General features: G+C 39.8%; 1 protein-coding gene across 3 annotated transcripts; it reads right to left on the bottom strand.

Moving 5' to 3' along the window:
• Nucleotides 1-793: 793 nt before the first annotated feature.
• Nucleotides 794-24,811, bottom strand: LOC124141099. 3 transcript variants are annotated; one of them, XR_006862002.2, is made up of 12 exons: nucleotides 24,613-24,811; nucleotides 16,805-17,065; nucleotides 16,366-16,380; nucleotides 8,995-9,230; nucleotides 6,952-7,135; nucleotides 6,193-6,300; nucleotides 5,325-5,460; nucleotides 4,799-4,929; nucleotides 3,600-3,861; nucleotides 1,970-1,992; nucleotides 1,639-1,720; nucleotides 794-983 (listed from the first exon to the last, which is right to left on the bottom strand). XR_006862002.2 is itself a non-coding variant. In XM_046509000.2 (11 exons), the coding sequence occupies exons 1-11, from the start codon at nucleotides 24,659-24,661 to the stop codon at nucleotides 1,689-1,691; spliced, it is 1,437 nt and encodes a 478-aa protein (XP_046364956.1). In that variant the 5' UTR covers nucleotides 24,662-24,810; the 3' UTR covers nucleotides 1,615-1,688. The 3 variants fall into 3 exon arrangements, 2 of the variants coding, with proteins under 2 accessions (XP_046364956.1, XP_046364955.2); XM_046509000.2 differs by lacking the exon at nucleotides 794-983 and having other exon boundaries at nucleotides 1,615-1,720; nucleotides 24,613-24,810; XM_046508999.2 differs by lacking the exon at nucleotides 794-983 and having other exon boundaries at nucleotides 1,615-1,992; nucleotides 24,613-24,808.
• Nucleotides 24,812-25,013: the final 202 nt, after the last annotated feature.

Below are 25,013 nucleotides of genomic sequence, written 5' to 3'. Positions count from 1 at the left end.
ACGGTATACTGACTCCGAGCCGACCAGTCCTTGTTTGAGCCCCTTAATGCCGAGCGCCAGACAGGGTAACAACTAGTACCATCTTTTAACGTCTTTTGGTATGAGGCGGCCGGGGATCGAACCCCGGACCTTCCGCTCTCCGGGTGGACGCTCTACCATTAGACCACGGAGGCGGTCTCCCTCAAATATGAACTTTAACATTCATCTCTATGTAAATTGTATATAGTCAGAGGTAGACCCAATGCTGCGCGACAGCAATTCTCACACCGTACATTTTTCAGTACTTATATAATGTGCGTCAGAGTCATAACTCTGCATTCAGGCGGTAATACGTCTGAGTAGGGGAGGACTTGACCATTACTGCGTTCAGTGCAAAGAAGGCGGTCTGGTTCGATCATCAGGACAACTGTAGTGTATACCTTCTTGGTGATCAGATTCGGGGGCACGGGTGACACAGTCGTCTAAAGCGATGCAATTCGCCTTGCAGAGTTGCGTCCCTTGGGCACGCCAGAAACCTTTGATTGTGGGTTCGAATCCCGATTCGCCCCGGTTATGTTTCTAGGTTTTTGTGAGCACAATACCACGTGGTAAACATCCGAGGCCTGCATCACTTCGGGATTTCCTCCCACATTAAGCAGACACGCTGTGCCATAACTGGAATACTGTTAAAAGCGGCGTTAAACCAATTCACTCACTCATGATTGGCACCAGTCGCTCAATAGCTGAAGCTGCCGATGCGACGTTAAATTGAAACTCGCTCGCGCCTCCTGCCCACAAAGACAACATGGTTAAATGATTTATCAAAAACGATTTAATGGGGAAATCAAATCAAAGGCACAATATCAGATGATCGAGAGTAACATGACAATTTACGTTCCTTGAAGGCGAGAGGAATAATCAAAAGATAAGAAGACGGATTATGTACATTTAGCTGAAGGGGTCCCAAAAGGATTGTTGTGGAAGTGTGTCTTTTATGTCATTAAAGGGGAAGTGTACACGCAAAAATCACTTTCTTTCTTTTTCTTAACAAAACGCAATTTTAGAATTAATTAGTATCTGTGTTTGAAAATATACACTCATTTTTTTCACAGTGAAAGTAGGAAGCTCACAATAGTGTGAAAATGATATGCCGTTATGAGGCCTTCGTTTTTCGAGCTAAACAGGCCTGAGTTATCCCCCTTAGATTATGACGTAATTGGTGCCAATTCAACTGGGTCCCTGTCTATTCTCAACGCAAAAGATATCAAGTACCAGTTTGCGGTAAACAACATGGCCTACGACACACTCCGGCGCAGTGGTGACTCAGCATAACACTATGCTGGCTGGCATCTGAGACGCTAGAATCACACACCTAGACCTACACAACGTGAAGCGGCTCTAACAAAGCATGATGACGTCATAATGTTTATCAATTGGCACCAATGACGTCATATTGCAAGGGGCATAAGCCATGGTGTTTTTGTTGTGGAAATAGAACACTTGGTAAATGTGAAAAATATAAATCGTTTTAATGCGAAAAATATGTTAATTCATTGTGATATTTTTATATTTGTGTCTATGACACTTCTAGGTTAACACTTTTAATGTGGAAAAAGTACAAGAAAAATAGGTTCATTTCCGTGTGAACTTGCCCTTTAATCAATAATTGATTACCATCGTATTTAAGTATTCTGTACCATACACTATTATTAGATGACAGGGTTGGTTGTTGTCAAATTCACCGGCTAGTTTATCAAGGAGGTCAAGTACGTTGCCAATACTGTCAGAACTGATATAATGATGCCTATTGGGTTTGTCTGCTTCAATCCGGAACTGACTGGACATTGTGGACGTTCGCTGGCCTGTCCCCAACAGGCTTCCCCCTTGGTTTGGAACTTGGTCACGGTGTACGCCATGTACTGGCGGTAGGTGTCGGGGATCACCCTGAAGTATCTCAAACCGACGAGGGAGAGGTTGTTGTAGCGGATGAAGTCTCCAGCCCTGAACTTGCATCTGCAACAAATTAAAGTCGGTCATTAACCTGTAAATAGGTATTATGTGAATTTGAGTACTTATACACAGTGAATGGAATGTGTTTTGAGGATCCAGTGAACGTTTCCGGGACAAGTAGACAGTCATTTTTGGGGTACAATTTCAGGCACAATAATTTTCCAGCACTATCTTGAACAAATTATGTTCAATCGTGCGTCCCTTAACGGAGTATACGACCACAGAGGAATTGTCTTAATGTGTAATTTAGGTAATTACACTGGCAGGCAAACAAAGTATACACCTATGTTTGAAGCCGGCTAAAATACAACGAACAAGTATTGTTTATTCGATGGTGATGTTTTTGAAACGGGTATCATAGTTGTGTTTTGGACCTTTATTTTTAATGTTTCGGCCTAGTTACCTCATCATAACGTTTGTACAGTAAACTACGGTTATAACGAACACGCTTATAACGAACTGACGGATATAACGAACTAACTTTTTAGTCCCGACTATTTGCTGTAGTTATGCTGTATATATGCTTATAACGAACTACGGTTATAACGAACTAAAAATAGTAGTCCCTTTGAGTTCGTTATAACCATTGTTTACTGTAATTGTTTGGTCAAATCCATTTTCCCAGTGTATACTTTCTTTTGCCCGGCAGTGTAATTATTTTAATAACACAATGAGACTGCTTGTAGACTCCTTTAAGGGTATTAACTGCAAGAGTGCTAGGTAACTAAAATGTGACAAAGCATACAAGTAACTCTCTGCAGTAACATAACTATAAAGTGGTAATTCTTGATGCTGGTTTTCAACTTGACGAACATATTTATACTTGCAAAATGTGGTTTCCATAAATGTCTCCTATTTAAAAGTATAAAGCAAAGGGACATAACTGTGAAATATATTTAAACGAAGACTTGATTCCTTGTTGTTGTACATCCGTAATACACACTGAAGTTAAAGAGTGACGAAGCATTCTTACAGCCTAATAACAAGGATCCTAGGAGGTTAGGTGAAATGGGGTTTAGCTTCGCGTTCAACACTATTGCACATATGTACATTGGGACGTATGTGTGCTTGTGTGTGCGTGCGTACGTGCGTGCGTGCTTGTATTATAATGAATTATGCCGGTGTTATACTGACAGCCCTGAGATATGCGGCAGTTGAACAGTATACCGCCTCCCAACCAACCAGTCGTTGTTTGGGCCCCTTAACGCTGAGCTCCAGGCAGAGTAACAACAAGTATCATCTTTCAACGTATTTAGGTATAACTCTGCCGGTTATCATACCACTGATCTTCCACTCTACCAGCAGACGGTCTATCAACTAGGCCATGGAGGCTAGCAAAATGGTATTGTATTATATACACGTCATGGCAGCTTAACCTATTTTTAAGATGTATTTTCAAATACTTCATCAGCCTCAAATAACATCTTTTTGCTGGAAATGTCCAAGACAACAATCCCAAGTATTCTTCTGTATACGTTGCATAATTGTCATGTGAAATTGATACCTTGAAATGTCAGTGTAGTGTGTATTTAAACGTTTTCTTTCCTTAAATCAATTCGGCCACTGAGGCGATCAGCAAGTACATGAAATGTAATGGGATGATTTTGTACCTCCTGGGTATAAATGGAGGACAATCTGTTGCCCCGTAGGATCCAGCTGTTGTGGTGCTGATAGATGTCGTCTGCTCGAACAAGGCAAACAGGTAGAGCTGATTCAATACTGGTGTCATGGGCAGTAGCCATTCATACACCACGTCACCGGAAGTGATGTCAGTACCCCGGATGTTGACCACCATCCAGTGGACGTAGGCGTCCTGTTCAGTTTTCCCCAGCTCCGGAGTGGGGTCGTACATCAACAGCGTGTACTGCTTGTCTGAAAACAGAAGCAGATCTACGAACGTGTGTATACTGAGGTAAGTAAGTAAGCCTTGGCTGCCTCACTGCATAATCATCCTAAGCGTTTGATAAATAGCAACTTCAAAGAAAAAATGTGACATATTCATAATTATCAGTTTGGGCGCATTAAGGCCTTAATACATTTATTATAAGATTTTCAGCCCCGTTCGCCCACATGTTCTGTTCATAAGTGTCCACAGACTGAGAAAATCACTTGTGTTCCCTTCTCTCCTTGACTTCATGAAATAACCCTACTCATACCGACCATCCATGCTTCCTGTGAATCAGATCCGTCGATAGATCTGTTTGATAAACTGCCGGGCAAAAAATGTATACACCCATGTTATATGGTGGCTAAAATGAAACAAACAAAAAATGGTTATTCTATTGTCTGTTGTTTAACGCCGCGATCAGCAATATACCAAAATAATCGAGTCTGGACCAGACAATCGAGTGATTGACAACATGAGCATCGACTCACGCAATAGGGATACGATGACATGCATGAACCAAGTCAGCGAGCCTGACCACCTGATCCCATTAGTCGCCTCTTACGACAAGCATAGTCGCCTCTTACGGCAAGAATGGGTTGCTGAAGACCTATTCTACCCCGGATCTTCACGGGTATTGGATGGTGATGTATTTGATACAAGTATCATAGTTGTGTTTTAGACCTTAAGTCTGCAGTGTTTCGGTGAGTGTTTGCAGCCAAATAACGTTTATGATAACGTTTGTTTGCTCAAATCCAATTTTAGGTGTATACTGTCTTTTGCCCGGTAGTATATATCCACTAATTGTTTTCGGTCACATGTGTGTGTGTGCAAAAGCTGAGGTTTAATTAACTTTATTTTCTGATACAAATTAATATCATCCGAAACATCCCTGAACACCCCCAAATGGGTGAGTTCACTAACCTCTCAGTGTGACTGCCGGGGGTTGACCTGAGAGCTGCTCGGGAACCAGACTGACTTCGGGGGACATCCGAGCCTCCACGGCGCCTAATAATAGATTCCTGCTCCGATAATCTATAGTGACGTTGACGGGGCTGGAACAGAGAAATTCGTCTTCCTCACCTCAAGGCAGAAAACCCTCACGCTATTTGGACTAGCATTGCCAACAGACAGGAACGTGAATGTGAACCTTATATACACTGCAAGGGCCACTGCTTACACGCATTTTAAATCATTCATCAACGGAAAGATCGGAGTAGTACCTATCGGAGTAGTGTCCTGTACCTAAATGCATGACCACACAAAAATACAAATGAGACGTAATGCGTCTTAAATTCCGATTTTGACAATGAATATAAATGAATAATTCGAAAGCGTTAAATACACCTTCTATGACACACTATACCACAAAGCGGGGATATCAGTACCAATCTTCTTTGATACACGATTCCGCATGATATACGTTATAACGGGACATGACAGTACCCACCTTCTCTGATACACAATGTCGCACGATGTGTACGTTATAGCGGGGGCCGTGAAGGTGACGTCAATGGATACAGTGAGATCGAAACGCACCGGAAGTGACGGGAGCCCACCTCTTTTCTGAATGTAGCTGCTTAACCCTATATGGTAAACATATTGTCATAATTTAATCATTTTATTTTTCAGTGAATTTATAATTGTTTTAAAATGTGTGCCCATGTTTGATATTACAACTCGACTGCATTCTACGTATGATAAAACGCTCATATCAACTATTGGTAAATCATCCGGACTAGACATATTTCACAGAGTGATTTTGCCCATTCCCAGCCTATAGATCTGGACATTGCTATTCGTGTCTTAACGATTCATTGGGTACGCAGGGTAATGTGTGCTGCTAGATAGATATGCGCACAGCAGTTGATGGGTACCTGGTAGGACGATTGGATGGGATGGTAAGTGACTGCTAACCTTCTTGTGCTGTAAAGGGAGCCTGGGTTATATACTCATCTGGGAGCTGAGAATGAAATTCCAGTGCAATCTGATAACATGGCCGGGGTAGATATAATGTGGCGCCAAGAGAATTCAGTAAAATCCACCGCACAAAAGTCCCCCCTGTTGGTCTTGTTGTCTATCCCTCTGTCCGGTTATTAAACAATAGACAATTCTTGTTACATTATGAAACTGACTCAAAAGGCAAGATAAGGTACAAAAACAAACACGAATTCCAATGATTATTCTAAAAGAGTTTCCGTACTTGAAATAAAATTATTACAATTTATAAACATAAACATTACATTAACATTTACTATCTCGTGCAAATATGACCATAATGCTAAATTAAATGAAGGATAGATTTTTGTGCAACTTACACTGCCCATAAAAGGCTGGACACCTGTTAACAGATCCAATTGATCGGATGATGGCAGCGGCATACTCGTCCGTTCTGACCATGACCACGTTGATGCCATACGACTGCGCTATAAGCAGGAACAAAGGGTACTAACCTTTACAAGGTCAGGGTTGTAGCAACAATAGAGAGTTTATGTTTGTCTGTATATTGTACACTAACAACTAAAAATCAGTTGGGTTATTGTGATTTATCGTGGATATTTTATGCAAACATAGTTCATCTGGAGCTCTGTATTGATTATTTTCTTACTTAAGAACATTTCCAAATTTGACGCATCAGTGATAAAAATGATGTCCGATGCATTTCCCTATTTTGACTTGTACCATATGTTCTCGTGTTTTTTCGGATGTACAATTGACTTGCCTTTGCGTCTGTTTATGACGGGTGCTATCGGTGTGGCAGGGTATTAACACTTGGTATTTTTGACAGAGAATTCTTATGAATATAGGGTTTTGTCGCTTTTGTTTTCACTTCTCCTTTGAAGACAAATAAAAATAAAATGTCATTGTATCCAAATTAATGAAGGTAATAATGGCTTTGGATCTTAAATTATTACCTTATAACCATTTTCGCAATATTCGATAAGTGTAAAATCACCCACCTTCGTGTATCAACTAAAGACATGTGACTGTGACTCATGTTGACAGTTCGGCATGGTTCGTGATGTTAAAATGATATTTTATAAATAGTAAATAATCTTCCTAAATGTAATTCTTACTTGAGAGCGCCAGTGGCGATATGAAGTCATCCACGAAGACAACGAATTGGTTGCGGGAGCTCAGTGTCGTGTAAAGGTTGTTGACAGTCGCGACGTCCAGTGACCTCTGTTGCTTAAACACGAGCCAGACGTACGGGTTGGCCCGGTCCACGGGATTGCCAGGCCCAAAGTGGGGAACTATAGTCTGCAACAAAGGATGTACAATTTAATGAAGCCATCGAGCAGTAACTCAAAGCGTAACGCGTGACCTAAATACGTCACAGTGGCATTCTCTGTTTGTGACGTATTTGCTTCTTCATACACATATCCAAGTCTTTTAGAGAACAATAAGTATCCAAAGACTATATTTTAATGCTTTTAATGATTATGTTACGTTCTCAATGGAATTCCCTTTTTGAGCACAGGACACTCTGACAAATTTAGTTTTTTCTACACATAAATTTTAATTATTAGAACTTACGTGGAGATAAACCGAGTGACGCTGTGAATATATATATATATATATATATATATATATATATATATATATATATATATATATAAAAAGTAGCAGGATCCTCTTTGAGAGATTAAACAACGTTTGAAATGAACTCTTGATGACTACCTTAGGCCCAATTATGTGTTTTGTGATGACCTGATCATAGCGAAAAAGTCCTTAGAAATGTTTGGAGTTGTATTGTGACGCATACTGTCAGCTTTACCCAATGGTTGATAGTATGAGCAAAGATGAACGCTTTGGGGCACAAAGAGACATTTCGCCAGGTCACACATTGTTATGCCCCTGTACTCATATGTAGGTACTAAAGACAAGCAAAGGATGACATGTTCTGCCCCGAATTCCCCCATAATGTCTGAAACGGTACTCTAATTTTCACCACCTTGTAACACGAAACACACGAGGCTAATGATCAGCAACCTGTTTATGCTTCTAAAAGGCGATTTAAAGGTGGTTCGACTCGAGGACTTGTTGATTGTGTGTCATCGTACCCCCACCACTGACTTGGCTGGCCCAGACTCGACTACGTACAGGATAGCGTGACACAGCTGGAATATTGCTGTGCAAAATCATGAACAAACATGCGGACACATTTCTACCGAAAAAGTAGACTTAATATGGTTTTTTTTATCGGGCGTTCCCCGCGACAGAGATTATCGACAGTACTCGATAGACATAGGACGTAGACTTTTGTGAAACCCACGGACATGGTGCAGACAAACCATGCGACATAATCGGGTCGAATATAGGATTCGAACCATGGCTCAGTGGAGACCCGCGCGACCAAGGGACAGCAAGAAACTTCTTTAGATGACTGGGCCATCCTCATCGATCAGAGAATGGATCTTTTTATTAAAAAAATTAAGAAGAAATAATTTTAACCTCTCAAAACCCAAATGCATGTCATGGTTGGGCGATCGCTTTATTTTAAAAAGAAGAAGAAGATGAAGAAATCATTAATACCGTTAAGACCGCCTCCGTGGTCTAGTGGTAGAGCTTCCGCCAGGAAAGCGGAAGGTCAGGGGTTCGATCTATAATCATCTTCTGTTTGGGCGATGTCTAAAGACGTATTCTGGGATTTTCAGTTAAATATATTGTTTGTTTTTTAACGCCGCACTCAGCAATACTCCAGTTATATGACGGCTGTCTGTAAATAATCGAATCTGGACCAGACAGTCCAGTGAATGATAATATGAGCATCGATCCACGGAATTGGGATACGATGACATGCATCAACCAAGTCAGCGAGCCTGACCACCCGATCCCGTTGGTCGCCTTTTACCACAAGCATGGGTTGCTGAATGTATAAACTGTCGGGCAAAAGGAAGTAGACACCCTTGTTTGATGGTGGTTAAATATGAAAACAAAGAAATGGTTGTCCCATGGGGATGTATTTTTATACGTGTATATCATTGTGTGTTGGTGCGTTTGCAGTGTTTCGGCGACTGTTTTCAGCCTCGTAACGTTTTGGTAACGTTCTTTTAGTCAAAACCAATTTACTTTCTTTTGCCCGGCATCTTATCTTGTACAGGGGAAATGTCACCCACGTCTCCACCCTGCAGTCTGCCGCCGGCGACGTTGACGTACAACGCATGCATGTAGCACAGGCCGGCGTCATACATCATAACAGTGTAGAGGGCGTTATCCTCCGCAGGCCACGTCACTTCCGGCTGCTCGCGCACGTCGAAAGGGGGATATTCGGTGCTGCCGAGGGGGTCGATCAAGAAATTCTGTGGTCTTGTCAAGGGTACGTCCACTATCCTCCCACATCCGGGGTATGTTCCTGGTGATTATAAAATAATTATATAAATATGACCGCATGGTTTGTCAATTTAAGACATCTTAAAGCCCAAATGTGAAATTCATCTTAGAGCTATTACTTAACGAGACTAAGCTCTATGTCACCATGACTTGCAACATTTAAAAAATTGTTATAATTTTCAGTATCTTCATATTTATAAGGTGCGGTAGAGTAGCCTCGTCACTTCGAAAACCGGCGTAAAACCATTTTCACTCTCATATCTCAAATTCATTATTTAATGATATCACAAAATAAATTCTAACATAACAGTAAATTAATTATTGACATAACTAATTCGTATTTTTATATGACAAATTTGAGTTTTTATGTATTATATCACAATTTAATAATTAAATATCACAAAATACATATTTCAGATATCATATTCATTCATTTACTGATATATTAAGATGGAATTTGTGACAGCAATAAATAGCTAATATAATAAAATTATATAAGTAATTTAATTTGTAAATAGTAAAACGTCGCCTCGCATGTACTGAATGAGTGTATATTGGAGGACCCCATTCGTCACCACTCGCCCCTTTCCGTCCCGGAATAACACGAGTTGGTTAGGAATGGGAGTGCCCCGCCAGCATGAAGGCATGGGGCCTCACTTTGGGGTTAGAGAGGGCCAGGTGAAGCAAACTGGTCAAGGGTTTCAGCAGCTGGGTTCCACATGGGTCCCAACCCCATGATTTATCGAGGTTGTCACGAGAAGGTGTATCATGTATTATTTAATAAACCTCGCATTAAACGAACCTTGGTGAGCTAACTATATATATTGTATATGTTGTACGTTGTATATTCCTTATACATAATATTTATCACCTAACACACACAAATGGACAGGGCTTTTATCCAAAAAAGAATAAATTGTCCCCGAAAATTCTTGTAAACATTAAGTATGTTTCAGACTGTTGAAATAAGGAAATTGTCTGTTTGTCTTTGACAAAAAAATCTGGCTTATAGTTTTCAAATTGGAGATATATAATATCAAATGGTCGGCCCCTTTGTCAGTCGGAAAGTGACAACAGGCAATATTTGTCCAACTGAAACTTGTTTTTAGGCAGTGGCGTATCGACCATTTATGCAGAAATTAGGACTTATTACGTAATAATCCATCTACATCTTTATGGACACCCGATTCGGGCGATAATATACAACTTGACGATCAGGAAGATTCGTTTCTTGGCTGGTATCGACCTGAGCTATAACCAGGAAGACAACATGTACATCGGAGCCTGCGTCAGAGGAACTACTAGTATCTAAAATCCTAGACAATGTATTTGCCACGAAATTAAGTTTTAATTAAAAATGCAAATAACTTAATGAAAAGTACAACAGGCTAGCCTTGAAATTTGGAAGAAAATGAAAAATATGAATGAAAGGAGAGAACTCCGATTTTGCAACATTCAGAGATCGTTAATCAAGGCTGGTATTTGTGTGACAAAATGCACTGAAAACCAGAATTGACGGTACGACACCAAACCTAAAGTCGCTTACGACTAAACTGGTTCCACTGTTGGTACGCGACGCAAGCTTGGCGCGATTTCACAAACTTGTGTCCAAGTTAAGTGGATATAAATAACACAGTTAACTCAGGGTAATGACTGAAATGTATCAATCTTCTGCATGTCACACCAAAAGTGCATTAAGTCTAATAGTTATGACTACACAGAAGCTATAGATCGGCACTAGCCAAGTTTAGATGTCGAGTGGCTCCTATTCGAGTGGAAACCGGTCGATACGAAGGTGTACCTGTCAATAATAGAAAATGTTTTCACTGTAATGACAGCGTAGAAGACGAGGTCCATGTTTTGTTTCACTGCGCATTATATGATGATATCAGGGCAACTCTTTTTAATGAATGTATTGATAAATCTTATAATTTTTTAGATATACCTGATATCGACAAACTTTGTTTTATTTTCAGTGACTCCAGTGTGTGTTTTATACTTGCCAAAGTCTGCTTTTTAATTCTTAATCGTAGAAAACATCTTTTATATGGATAACTTTTTACTACATCATCTTTATATCATTTATGTATAAATTCTGTGCTAATTCGTCTCTCATAATTCTATTAAATGGTTCTGTACATTTTATCTATGTCAGCTGTTTTATGTATGTACAGAAGTGAGACGTTAATAAACTATTGTCTGTCTGTCTGTATCAATCTTCTGCATGTCACACCAAAAGGGCATTAAGTCTAATAGTTATGACAACACAGAAGCAACCTCCATAGTGGGATGAAAAGTTAGAGACTGTTAAACAGAGAATAGATGCAGCTTTGAGAGCTCACTGAGACTATGGAGAGAATATTGACAACTTCAGTGTTCTACGTAGAAGGACACCTGTGAAGATCCGGGGTAGAATATGTCTTCAGCAACCTATGCTTGCCGTGAGAGGCAACTAACGGGATCGGGTGGTCAGGCTCGCTGACTTGGTTCATGCATGTCATCGATCCCAATTGCGTGGATCGTGCTCATGATATCAATCACTGGATGTCTGTCCAGATTCGATTATTTACAGACCGCCGTCAATTAGCTGGAATATTGCTGAGTGCGGCGTTAAACAACAAACAAACAAATACATAGAAGGAATAGGCTTGTTGTTGCTAGGAACAACCCCAAGTTATTTTGGAAAACTAGATGTGTCCAGTGGCTTGAGAAACACATTGATTGTGATCCTAACTCTCTGATAACAGGTATACATGACGAGGATCCAGCGTTGTCTCACACAGACATATGTCATGATCTCAACATGCCTTTCACTGATGACGAAGTTCTTATGAGTTTTCACATAAAACACAATACATCTCCAGGGCCCCGTTCCACAAAGCGATCATAACTACAATCAATCTTAGAGACTTACGTCGATTCTAAAATTGTCTTAGCTAAAGTTTACAACCGTTCCACAAAGCGATCTTAGGGTGATTGTAACTTTACAAGTTCTTAAGTAGCCGATCTTAACAAAGATCGGAATCTTCAGCCATAAAGATACGAAATTTTCCCTTGGAGTGGCCTCCCTTGGTCATGTTTAGCAGACGACGCATTTCCTTGCACACCATAATAAAAGTCGCCATCTTTGTTGTTATGGTACAATATTTAAGATCGATTTTAGCAATCCTAAGTTGGTCCGGGACAACTTAGCATTTTGATCTTAACTTACAACTCTCTTAGTTAAGATTGCTTTGTGGAACGGGCGGCTGATCGTAACAAAAATTTAAGATCGCATACTTAGTGAGTTACAATCAACTTAGCCCTAAGATAGCTTTGTGGAACGGGGCCCAGGGCCTTACGGTATTTTAAGTGAGTTTATGAATTCAGAAGACATTATATTGCACCAATTTACAAAAAAACGCATTGTTCAACAGAAGCCTCTACACTGCCTTTTTTCCTGAGGAGTGGGGAAAGAGCATAATATACCATATTCAAGGGAGGGGAATATTTCTTTATGTAAGGTATTGACTTCCACTCTAGACAGACGCCTCTAGTCCTGGTGTGACACTAATAATATCTTAAGTGAAACACAAGCAGGTTTTAAACCAGGATACACCACCACAGACTCTTCAAGTAACTGCACAGAAATACATCTCAAAGACCAAGGGTAGATTTTACTGCATCTTTATTTACTTTTCGAAAATTTTCGACAGAGTAAATCACAACATTTTTTTAAAAGGTAGAGCTGGAATAAATGGGAACTTATCATCATGTGTGCGAATGAAGGGTAATCTTTCTGATTATTTCACCTGTAATGTCGGCATCGGTCAGGGATGTGTTTTGAGCCCAAAATATTATCTTTTTTAATGAAGTCATAGTGATGTTTGAACAAAATGGTGGTCAAGGCATATTTATTAGAAGTGAGATACCACATCCATTTGCGTTGTTTTGCGTGGACGATGTATTGTTGCAGACAGTGCTTTACAGCTGCGAAAGAAAATACATGTTCTTGAAAATGTCTGTATCCACTGGTGTGAAAGTGAAGCTAAACAAACCTAATATTATTGTCCTAAAAGCTACGAAAAATGGTATTTCAAAGGAGAAAAAATGAAGTTGTGAATTTTTATAAATATTTATGAAAGGTTTTCACCCCCAAGCTATCGTGGAGTAAGACCTTCAGTAGCCTATCAGCTCAAGCAAACAAATCATTCAGATTCATCAACTACTATCAAAAGAATAAAATGGATACCTATCATTTCAAAATGCCTTTATAATATTTGAGTGTTATCGTTCCGTGTTATGTTACGGAGCTGAATTTTGGGGAACCAGGGATGCAATTTGGATAATTTTAAGTGTAAACAAAACCGATGTTTTTAAGGGCATTTTCTACTTTGCTTCTATCCAGTCAACCTCAAGAAACCCATCCACTTCACCCGGTATATTTGGATAGAAATGTTTGGTTATCAATAGGCCAGTAAAACAAGACCAGTCCCACATATTATGCCTGAAGAGCTGTTTTCACTACCAGAGGACCGTGAACTGTGTATATTTTCTTGTTTAGAATTAAGCAAAGACTGACGCATTAAGGGACGAAAACCCTCAGTTTTGTTCAGTTTTCAGAAACATTTTTGGGCCTGTTTGCTGTGACACCATAAGTACATGGTTGGTAGACTAAGCAAATCTGGAATAGATGTCAGTGTACATGGTCCATAGTTTTCCGACAGCATCTTCTTCTACACCTGATCCGAATGGTTGGATGTTGAAATTGCAGGTTAGAGGCAATTGTTTAAGTAAGTATTTTTCAGAAATTTTCTTGTAAAACAGTAACTACCATGCAGATGTATGGTTCTATGTTCTTAAACATGTTAAAATCATTTACAGGCTGACTGATTTATTTGTGAAGATATTTTATGATGCTCGTTCGTAATTGATAAGCCAATGTCAAAAATACACATGAACTTCATGGGACATAAAGGGTTTAATCTGTTTTTGGGGCAATTATTGTGTTTGTTTTTTCTTCAGGACAACAGTGGATAAAAATTTCACATGAATATGGAATGACGTCAGAGACGAAGTAGAATTGCTTTCTTGGATGGTATAATTTTTACAAGGTCTCTAAAAGGAAATGGAGTTTTCAGGTGCCCTCCCTCAAACAATATTTTTTTGGGGGAAGTCCATTTCTATCACCGCCATGATATTGCTGGAATATTGCTAAAAGCACCGTAAAATCATACTCACTTAAGGAGACCTCGTAGAATTACAATCATTCTTCAACTTCCAAGTAAATTCGTTTACTTTAACAATTCCGTTACGAAATGTATTCAGGCGCTCCCCACACAGAAACTATGACAAAAAGCAAGGTATGAATGCAGTCGAATAACTTGCAACACATCATCCTTGGTTTCATTGAAAATATGATAGAAAAGCCAAAAGGTCGAAATATGCATGACTGCTGTTTTTGAAGGCACTCAATAAACAACCAAATCTGTAGTCTGTTCTTTGTGCTGACTGTTAACTGTTGTCATGAATGGGTTTTTTTATATATTAGAGTAGAAAACGGGGTGTTTATTTATCATTATTTGACCAATATATATTGATAAATTCATAATAAACCATCTCATGTGTAACTTACGGTGAAGTGTGATCATCTTGTTCACGTGCACAACAACTGGATAACCGTGATAAAGTTGCGTTGTGACCTGACAATTAACCCCGTAAAATATGCATGGCGCGTGGCGCGTACCATTGTGAAGAAAGGGGGTGCGGGCGGTCTGCGACAAGTGGTAGGATGGATACACGTGTCCAGTCTCGGTTTTTGACAATGCTTGAAATTTATTTTTACATTCTTTCTCCATGCAATTTATGACATTATTGGCCATGCTTATTAGCTTTGACATGTGTATTTGTTCTTAACTATAACTTCTATCACACATTTCAGAGAATTCTGGTATCGACTTGTCATATCGACCTCTTAATAGTCTCATGAGTAACACATCTGTCCGATAGTCAATTTCATGGTCATGGCCTGCTCGTGAACAACATGCGTACTACCTGTCACAAATAAATATGTTTGCCTAAATTCTGTTCACGCCTACTTGTCTACTTGTCTCACACGTGAGACATGTTTTGGGAGTTCGCGTAACAATCCAGGATTACCAGTATAGTGTTCATCTTAAAGATGGTATAAATGAGGCCCCACTCGCCCCTTTCCGTAACCTGCAAGACTATTCGGCTTGTCCCGGAATAACACGAGTTGGTCACGAATGAAATGAGGCCGTTTTATTAGACAAGAGGAACTATTACTCAGTATTGTAATGTTGAATTTGAATCATAACAAGAGTTACTTATAAATAATATTTTACTAACCCATGCAGTAATTACAGAATGTATTCAATCATGACAAGTACTCTTTTAATTCTTAGCATTCTTTAAGTATTATTATTCGGGAAAATGCAATATGTATATCAATAAGTTGTGGAATATATACCTAAACAAAATGTGAATATATGAGGTAGTGATACCCCAAAAGCATTCGTGACCAACTCGTGTTATTCCGGGAAAAGCCGAATAGCGACTCATGCCCCTCTCATGGCCATTTTTGCGACCGGGTTCCGTCTTAGCGCAAACGGGCATACCTAAAACAACTGTCAACTCGTTGCGTAATGGTTCACATATATTTCCCCTTATATTATATATATTTCAGATGCAATTAAAAGAACATCTGGACATGCGGAATTATACAGGATGAGTGAACACATTTAACTGTCTTGGGTATATTTTTAGATGCAAGACATATGTAAAATCAAAAATTGTTTCTGAGGGATTCTTTGACGAAGAATTTGAAATCATACGCGCATTCTGATTAGTTTGTCGTATTTTCGCACATAACATTCATCGATAGGGGGACGAGTCTTCTTGCAGGTTACGGAACGGGGCGAGTGGTGACGAATGACCCCAAAAGGGTTCCATTTAGAGTAAAAACACGTAAACAGCTTCACAGGCACATACAGCCGATCTTGGTCCCTTGTGGTCTAAAGATGTATGCCCGGCCACGCAGGACCCAGTTGGAGCCTGTGGACATATCCGAAAGGGCTACTCATTTAGGACCCATTCCCCAGCCCACATGAACCCCAAACTGTTTCGTTGCCTTGGTAGTGGAGGAGGGATGTACTCACGGTTAGATCCATCAGCTGAAAATAAATCACATGATTTTTTTTATGAAGTTTAGTTGGTATATTGTTTGAAGCGTATTGAATATAAACTCCAATAAGCCTGCGCCACCTGTATTAGCATATGCCACTATATAAAAGAATACAGTCTTACTCTGCCTAGTAGTTTTAGCGTTTATATGCAACCATCATAAGAGTTGCCTCCCTTTATCTAAGGTCAAGTAAAAGTTGGAATCAAACGGAATCGGATTCGCAAAGTCGTAACGCAGCCGTATTGTCCCAATACGTGTCATAAAATATAATTATGAACAAATCATGAATTAACTTTACTTTTCTCAAAATATGCGATTAAAATATGTAAAAATAGTTTTATATTTCTTCTTGAAATCGACAAATGAAAGGGAACAACGCCGTCACTGTCACTGATAGAAAACATGTTGCTTACCCGGAAGAGTAATGGGGTAAGTGACGTTGATGACGAAGGTTACACCGCTGGGGTTGTTGGCGTTGTCCCCCAGCAGTCGAGTGATGAGGGAGGTTCCTGATGGTCTAGGATTTCTACACAAGACTCCCACTCTGCCCGGTGGGCAGTCCGTCGCGAACCTCGTCCCAAACCAGTAGGCCGAGGTGTTGGTGTAGAGGGATCTCATCTCCGCCACACACGCCGCGTCTTGCCGGACGCTGCAGGCAGTCTGGGCGTGAACATCTGTAGGGCGTTTAAAAAGAAGAATTAGTTTTTTTCAGTTCAGCAAACGAAATGAATAACAGCATCAACAACTCCAATCCCACCGTTCTCTCATGTAGGTATCTGAATACAATAACAGTTCAAAATCAACGTTACCTTATATAATATGACATAAAAACGCCTGCCTTAATTACTTGTATATATACGCGTATTACTATTATGTAGTTGAACATTGGAAGAACTGTTGTTAAAATTGATTGTCTTTTTAACCATCACTCATTCCTGCAACAATTTGTAAAAAGTAATCTGTGGACGGGTAACTTTGCGTAAAAATAAATTGGTTCAATGAAGACTGGGGTAAGAAATGAATTTGTCATTGCATGACCCCTACCGTGTTTGAAATGTTGTAAATTTGGGCCGAAAACATAAACATAAGATAAAATCATCAGATGTCTAAGGTACATGTACCTGTCAGCAGTTGTGTATTGTGGTTTGTTGTTGAATTGTTAAAAGCTTGAAATCAAATTATATGTAATCAATAAAACCATGTAAAAGTATTCTTCGAGTGCTGACTAAGCACAGGTACAGTTAATGATTTTGAAAATAATATCGCTAACTTAATATATTCCAATTGAAGATCCAACATACTGATAAAATAAACAGACACCTTAACGCACACTATTGGCTCATCTTCAAGTTTAATATTAGACTTATGCATTGTTATGTTCATATAATCCCTCAGGCTGCTTGAACAAACATGCGCCGCTCTCATTTTGGCCAGCAAATACAGAAACCTCTCACAAATTAAAGTACATGTATAACGTATTGCTATTACACATACGTATAACGTATTACTAGTACATACACGTATAACGTATTATCATTTAATGGGTAGGTTTCTCGGCTGGATAAAGCCAACGGATAAAAACGATAGTGATGCAAATATCAAACTCAAAGGTCAAGTAGGGACTACCTTCAGTGTTTATAAACAAACATGGCGTCGCATTGTCATTCGGCAATCGAGTCAGAATTAACCATCGAGAATCTGGATAAACTACAGAGATAATTGCTATCATTATCAAAAGAACAGTCTAATATACTTAAAATCAGTGTCTAACTGTGACGTCGCTGAAGCATTTTGTATGTTTGGGCAACTTTGGAGATATAAATTTCGAAACAATTTTGCGAGGGCGCTAGGCCTAGCCAAACGGGATCAGTAGCCACATCTGTGCTTTTAGACCTTAGTCTGAAACCTTTTCCACAAATTAAAATAGTTGGATTTGGCCGAAATATATTTGAATTGTTACCTTGTTTCGTTTTGTCGCTGTGTGTACATCACTTCTTAACGTTATGACAGGACAGGCCGACTATCAACAACGTCTGAACGTGGCCGTGACGTCTCATAGACAAGGGTTAGAGTAGCTTCCCTTAGACAAAGGGCCGTTACTCTAGCGGACAGACCGATGGATTGCCGCGAAATGCAAGTAAAAGCAATTGCTGTTTTGCATATATGTTTCTTCGCCACTGTATAAGAAACAGATTTCAGTTGGAACTATATTGGCTACTGTCACTGTCAAACTGACACATCACTTAACCTGTGACGTAATAAATATTAATGCGCGCATTCCGTGAAAACTCGCAATGTTGAGGTAATATTTGTGAGAGAGGGAAAGCGATTTCCAAGCACAGGATTAAAGAATGACATTAAATGATAAAGAGGTTATCACGCTTGTGTGTTTGGGGATGGTAAATATCCTGCATTAGGAATAACATTGTATAACGCATTGCTAGTACATACACGTATAACGCATTGCTAGTACATACACGTATAACGCATTGCTAGTACATACATGTATACCGTATTACTAGTACATACACGTATAACGCATTGCTAGTATAAGCACGTATAACGTATTGCTAATATACACGTATAACGCATTGCTAGTACATACACGTATAACGCATTGCTAGTACATACAAGTATAACGCATTGCTAGTACATACACGTATAACGCATTGCTAGTACATACACGTATAACGTATTGCCAGTACATACATGTATTACGTATTGCTAGTACACACACGTATAACGTATTGCCAGTACATACACGTATAACGTATTGCCAGTACATACACGTATACATGTATAACGCATTTGGATCGGATTGCATGAGCTTTTAGTCTCCCTTACTCGCATCACCCTAAATAGATTGGGTTTTTTTTCATTCCAGCAAAGGAAAGAAATAACGGCATCAAAAACCTAACCGTTCTTCTGGAAGCTATTTTGCGGAACTAAATAACAGTTCAAAATCTGCGTTACTTTTTCATAAAGTGACATAAAAACGCCTGCCTTAATTTCTAGCACATACTCGTATAATGTATTACTAGTATATACAATAAGGTATTACTAGTATATACACGTATAACTTAGTACTAGTACAAACACGTATAACGTATTACTAGTATATACAATAAGGTATTACTAGTATATACACGTATAACTTAGTACTAGAATATACACGTATAAGTTAGTACTAGTACATACACGTATAAGCTAGTACTAATATATACGCGTTTAAGGTATTGCTATTACATACACGTTTAAGGTATTGCTATTACATACACGTTTAAGATATTGCTATTACGTACACGTTTAAGGTATTTCTATTACGTACACGTTTAAGATATTGCTATTACGTACACGTGTAAGGTATTGCTATTACGTACACGTTTAAGGTATTTCTATTACATAAACGTGTAGGGTATTGCTATTACGTACACGTTTAAGGTATTGCTATTACATACACGTGTAAGGTATTGCTATTACGTACACGTTTAAGGTATTGCTAGTACATACACGTTTAAGGTATTGCTATTACGTACACGTTTAAGGTATTGCTATTACGTACACGTTTAAGGTATTGCTATTACGTACACGTGTAAGGTATTGCTATTACGTACACGTTTAAGGTATTGCTATTACGTACACGTTTAAGGTATTGCTATTACGTACACGTTTAAGGTATTGCTATTACGTACACGTGTAGGGTATTGCTATTACATACACGTTCAAGGTATTGCTATTACGTACACGTGTAGGGTATTGCTATTACGTACACGTTTAAGGTATTGCTATTACGTACACGTTTAAGATATTGCTATTACGTACACGTTTAAGATATTGCTATTACATACACGTTTAAGGTATTAGTAGATACACGAATGAGGTTCTAATAGTACATACACGTAAAAGGTATTGCTAGTACATACACGTAAAAGGTATTGCTAGTACATACACGTAAAAGGTATTGCTAGTACATACACGTAAAAGGTATTGCTAGTACATACGCGTAGAAGGTATTGCTAGTACATACACGTAAAAGGTATCCAATGAATCATGTGTGGTTAATCAACCAGTTATAGACTATAGTTTTGCTCTAAATCGAGAATGCATCGAGCTGATGAACTGATCAGCTTTTAATTACTTTTTTTCATAATTGTTTCAAATTGCTGGTTAGTGATCAAACTGAAAATATATAGAGAGTCACGTGATGCACGACTTTTGTGTATAGTATGGAGAGTGTAGTCTTTAAAGTACGTCCGTCCATAGGAACCGAACTCGTGACAACAAACGTAAAACGTTCGAGTCACGATGAATTCGCACTTGTTTCGGAAGCGTGCAGATTTTGTGTGCTGTTGTATAAGAAAATTTACCGAATGGTGTTGCTCTAAACTCATTCACCCGAGTGACTGCACAAAGGTTTACGAGACCCTTTGCAGATGCCTTTCATACGAAATTCTGCAGTCCCCGGTGCAAAGGAAATGGGGACGAAGTCTACAGGCTCTGTCTATTGAAAATCGCATGCAAAACATACCGTACCAATCCCGCTGGGTATTAGAAGAAAAGAAAACGTTTACATACATACAACACAGACATCTCAATAGATCAGTTCATATGACATTTCTAAAACGTATTCAGAAGAATACGGCTCACTCGGGAGTACGTAATTTAAAGATAAAGATGTGTGTGTGTGTTTATTTTTGTTCCTTGAAAATGGGATACTAGTATATTACACATGTATAATATTACACATGTATATAATACTATATATTCTGGACCGTCTACGTAGTCTAGTGGATACAGCGTCTGCCGTAGACGGAAGGTTTGGGGTTCGATCCCAGGCCGCGTCATATCAAAAGACGTTAAAAGATGGTACTTGTTAATGCCCTCCCTGGCGTTCGGCATTAAGGTGATAAAACAAGGACTGATCGGCTCCGAATCGGTGTACTGTGCCTGAGTGGGGTACCCATGTGAGCCTGCGGCATGGTATCTCAGTGGGCTAGCACTATAAAACCTATAATAAATCTGGACTAGTACAAGCAGTCACAGTACTCCTCTGTGGTCTAGTGGATAGAGCGTCAGCACGGGGAGCGAAAGGTCATGGGTTCGATCCCAGGCCGCGTCAAACCAAAAGACGTTAAAAGAGGTACTTGTTATTCTGCCTTGCGCTCGGCATTAAGGGGCTAAAACAAGGACTGGTCAGCTTGGAGTCAGTATACTGCTTCCGAGTGGGGTATTTATGTTAAGCTGGGGGCGGTCGGGTAGCTCAGTGGTTAAAGCGTTCGCTCGTCACGCCGAAGACCCGGGTTCGATTCCCGACATGGGTACAATGTGTGAAGCCCATTTAAGGTGTCCCCCGCCGTGATATCGCTGGAATATTGCTAAAAGCGGCGTTAAACCATACTCACTCATTCATGTTAAGCTGCGGCATGGTATCTCAGTGGGCTAGCACTATACGATCGGACTAGTACTTCCCTGAAGTGGTTACCCGTGAAGATCCGGGTTAGTATTGGTCTTCAGTAACCCATGCTTGTCATAAGAGGCGACTAAGGGGATCAGGTGGTCAGGCTCGCTGACTTGTTTGATGCATGTCGTCGTATCCTAATTTACGTAGATAGATGCTCATGATGTCAATCTTGTCCAGACTTGATTATTTACATATATTTACGGCGGAGTGCGGCGTTAATCGGCAAAATAATGTGGTAAAGGACCGTCCGTAAAGTCTGAACGGCATCGTGTGATGTCACCACGCGAATATCGTGATCTCATCTGGTTGGTAAGGCGACAAACCTTTGCCACAAACACATGTCTGAAGGAGAACTGGATGCCTCACGGACATTGAGAAATCGACTCAAATCAGCAAGTTTCCGGTTCAGGAGGGTATTCAAGCGTCCGGTGCTGTCAGACCAACCTCACGGGGACCATTTGTCCTGGTGCTTCATGTGGCTGGAACATGGAGGAAGATCCACGGGATGAGAGCAGGTTCCTGTGTGTCTCGGACGGGCGTATTCAGTCGGGTCTGGCGGCAAGTCACACGACACACACGCCAATGAACCGCCGTCCCACAGTTTCCTTTGGTGGATGATCTGTCATGATGGTTGCCTGTCCCATGACTGAAAGCTGGGCGTGGTCACTGGGGAGCACGGGGGGCACGGGGGTCCAGTAGGCTAAGGCGTTAGAATGGGTTGTGCAGTTGCGTCCCTTGGATACGCCAGACACCTATTGTGGGTTCGAATCCTGGTTCACCCCGATATGTTTCTAGGTTTGTAAGCACCATACCCGTGCTCGTGGGTTTCACCAACGTCGTAAACGTCTTCCTCCAACCTCAAGCTGTCACGCCGTGAAATAACTGGAATACTGTTCAAAGAGGCGATAAACCCAACTCACTCACATTCATGGAGCGCAGGGTACAGAGGCCAATCTACAGAATGTGCGACAACCATTGCAGCAAGAGTGGCACAACCGACCAGCAGACGTCTCACTGGAGGCCGGTGGAGGAATGATAGCCCACTTATATTGTGAATACCACTACTTGAATGTCATGATTGTTGTCCTTTTTGATCCGACAGATATAATGCTGACAGTAGTAGTGAGTGAGTGAGTGAGTGAGTGAGTGAGTGAGTGAGTGAGTATGGTTTTACGCCGCTTTTAGCAATATTCCAGCAATATCACGGCGGGGGACACCAGAAATGGGCTTCACACATTGTACCCATGTCGGGAATCGAACCGGGTCTTCGGCGTGACGAGCTAACGCTTTAACCACTAGGCTACCCGACCGCCCCAGTAGTAGTAGTAGTAGTAGTAGTAGTAGTAGTAGTAGTAGTAATAATAATAATAAAACAATAACGACAATAAATGGTTTCGTAACAATAGTTGTACTTTATAACTGATGATTTAACTACTACTACTTCTACTACTACTGCCACCCTGACGATACTAATTAGTGTCGTTTTCAATTGTATCGCATTGCAATTTGCAAAAATAAAATAATATTTAAGAAATCCTGCGACATTGTACTTTTACCTTCATTAAAGAGAAATAATGTAATACATATCAACCATAACATTGTTTAAGTGATTTCTCATGATTTCTCCATTGCATCCTCCAAATCAACGAACCATTATCAACATAGTACCTTTTCCGTTTGGTAAATATCAAATATCAAGATTAAATGTCTCTTTGAATACAAAATGTTTTCCTGAAATGAATATTTATTAACACGATACCAAAACACACTCAGCTAATATTCTCTATGGCCCTGCATTTAGAAGTTTAATATATAACTTGATGTTACAAGGACTAGAACAGGTTGTACCGACTGGAGGAAGGCGGCTCATGACTGATGGGTGTATTTGGCTATGTATTTCGCTCTTCTCCGTCAATCATGACATTGCGGGTTTTTACAACCTATTCAGCCATCTCGTGACAGCCGCATGCGTTTATAGATTGTGATTGATGACATTGGAATGTATTTCGTTTTTTTCATCGGATCTTAAATTGTTCGTAATTTCGTATGGATGTAGGCATGTTGTAAACACTATCTTAACGTCCCACAATTATATTGCTGATAGTAGTAGTAGTAGTAGTAGTAGTAGTAGTAGTAGTAGTAGTAGTAGTAGTAGTAAAACAACAACGACAATAAACGGTTTCGTAACAACAACAATATTACCCTAACGATACTCATAGTTGAAGTGTCGTTTTGACTTGTATCTATGGGGCAATTTGCAAAAGGGAAAAAATATATAAGAAATCCTGCAATATTATACTTAGATTTTAGCAAACAAGACGATTACCATGTTTTTCAACGGTTACCTTAACTTAAAGAGATCTTTAAATATAATACGCAATGAACATAAACAAATACATCCAATGTGGGTAAATATGATGTTTATAGCCTCTTTTAACAAAGATGTGGATATACATCACGAAATTGAATAATATTTCTATTGTCGTGGGTACCACAATGGTCCAAGGGTTTTCCCGATATATAGCTGCAATAGTAGGTTTATTGTGACTAATTTCGAATCCAAGATCCTCCCAGACAATGAATGACCCTTGGTTGGTAAAATCCATAACAGTGGTTACGACTTTAAACGGAGTGGAAAATCTGCAAACTAACCTAATCATCTGCCCCTGTTATTATTGCAAAACAATTACATTCAACCCAATCATCCAGTTAAGAAACAGCTGTCAGTACATATAAATACATCACACTGATAACACTTACAGGGTGTGACCGTCAACAGCAGAGCCAGCAGGGAGGGTACTTGCGCCATGATCGTTTCTCGGTGTGAGTCAGATTTGATAATGTCAACTGTCTATAGTTGGTTGTAAATATGACCTACATATACCCCATTGAGTTAATGATGTTCCCCAGCATACCCTGACAAGTACTACGACAGTGAAATCCACGCCAAAGACTGTCGCTTCGAAAAGTGCTGTTTGTTTCGCACATTGTCTGGCTGTCTAGCTGGCTGATTGATTGTGTATATAGGCTATTAACCTTTAGCCTGCTGAATTGTTGTCACACTTAATTCTTAGATCCGCCTGCTGGGTTAATTTTAGCATGAGGCACTGTAAAGAGTGAGTGAGTGAGTGAGTGAGGTTTTACGCCGCTTTTAGCAATAT

The sequence above is a fragment of the Haliotis rufescens genome, unplaced genomic scaffold (genome assembly GCF_023055435.1).
Source record: "Haliotis rufescens isolate VD_foot unplaced genomic scaffold, xgHalRufe1.0.p SCAF_6, whole genome shotgun sequence".
Lineage (NCBI taxonomy): Eukaryota > Metazoa > Mollusca > Gastropoda > Lepetellida > Haliotidae > Haliotis > Haliotis rufescens.
Note: the sequence above shows the minus strand (reverse complement) of the source record. Positions and strands in the feature narration are given on the sequence as shown.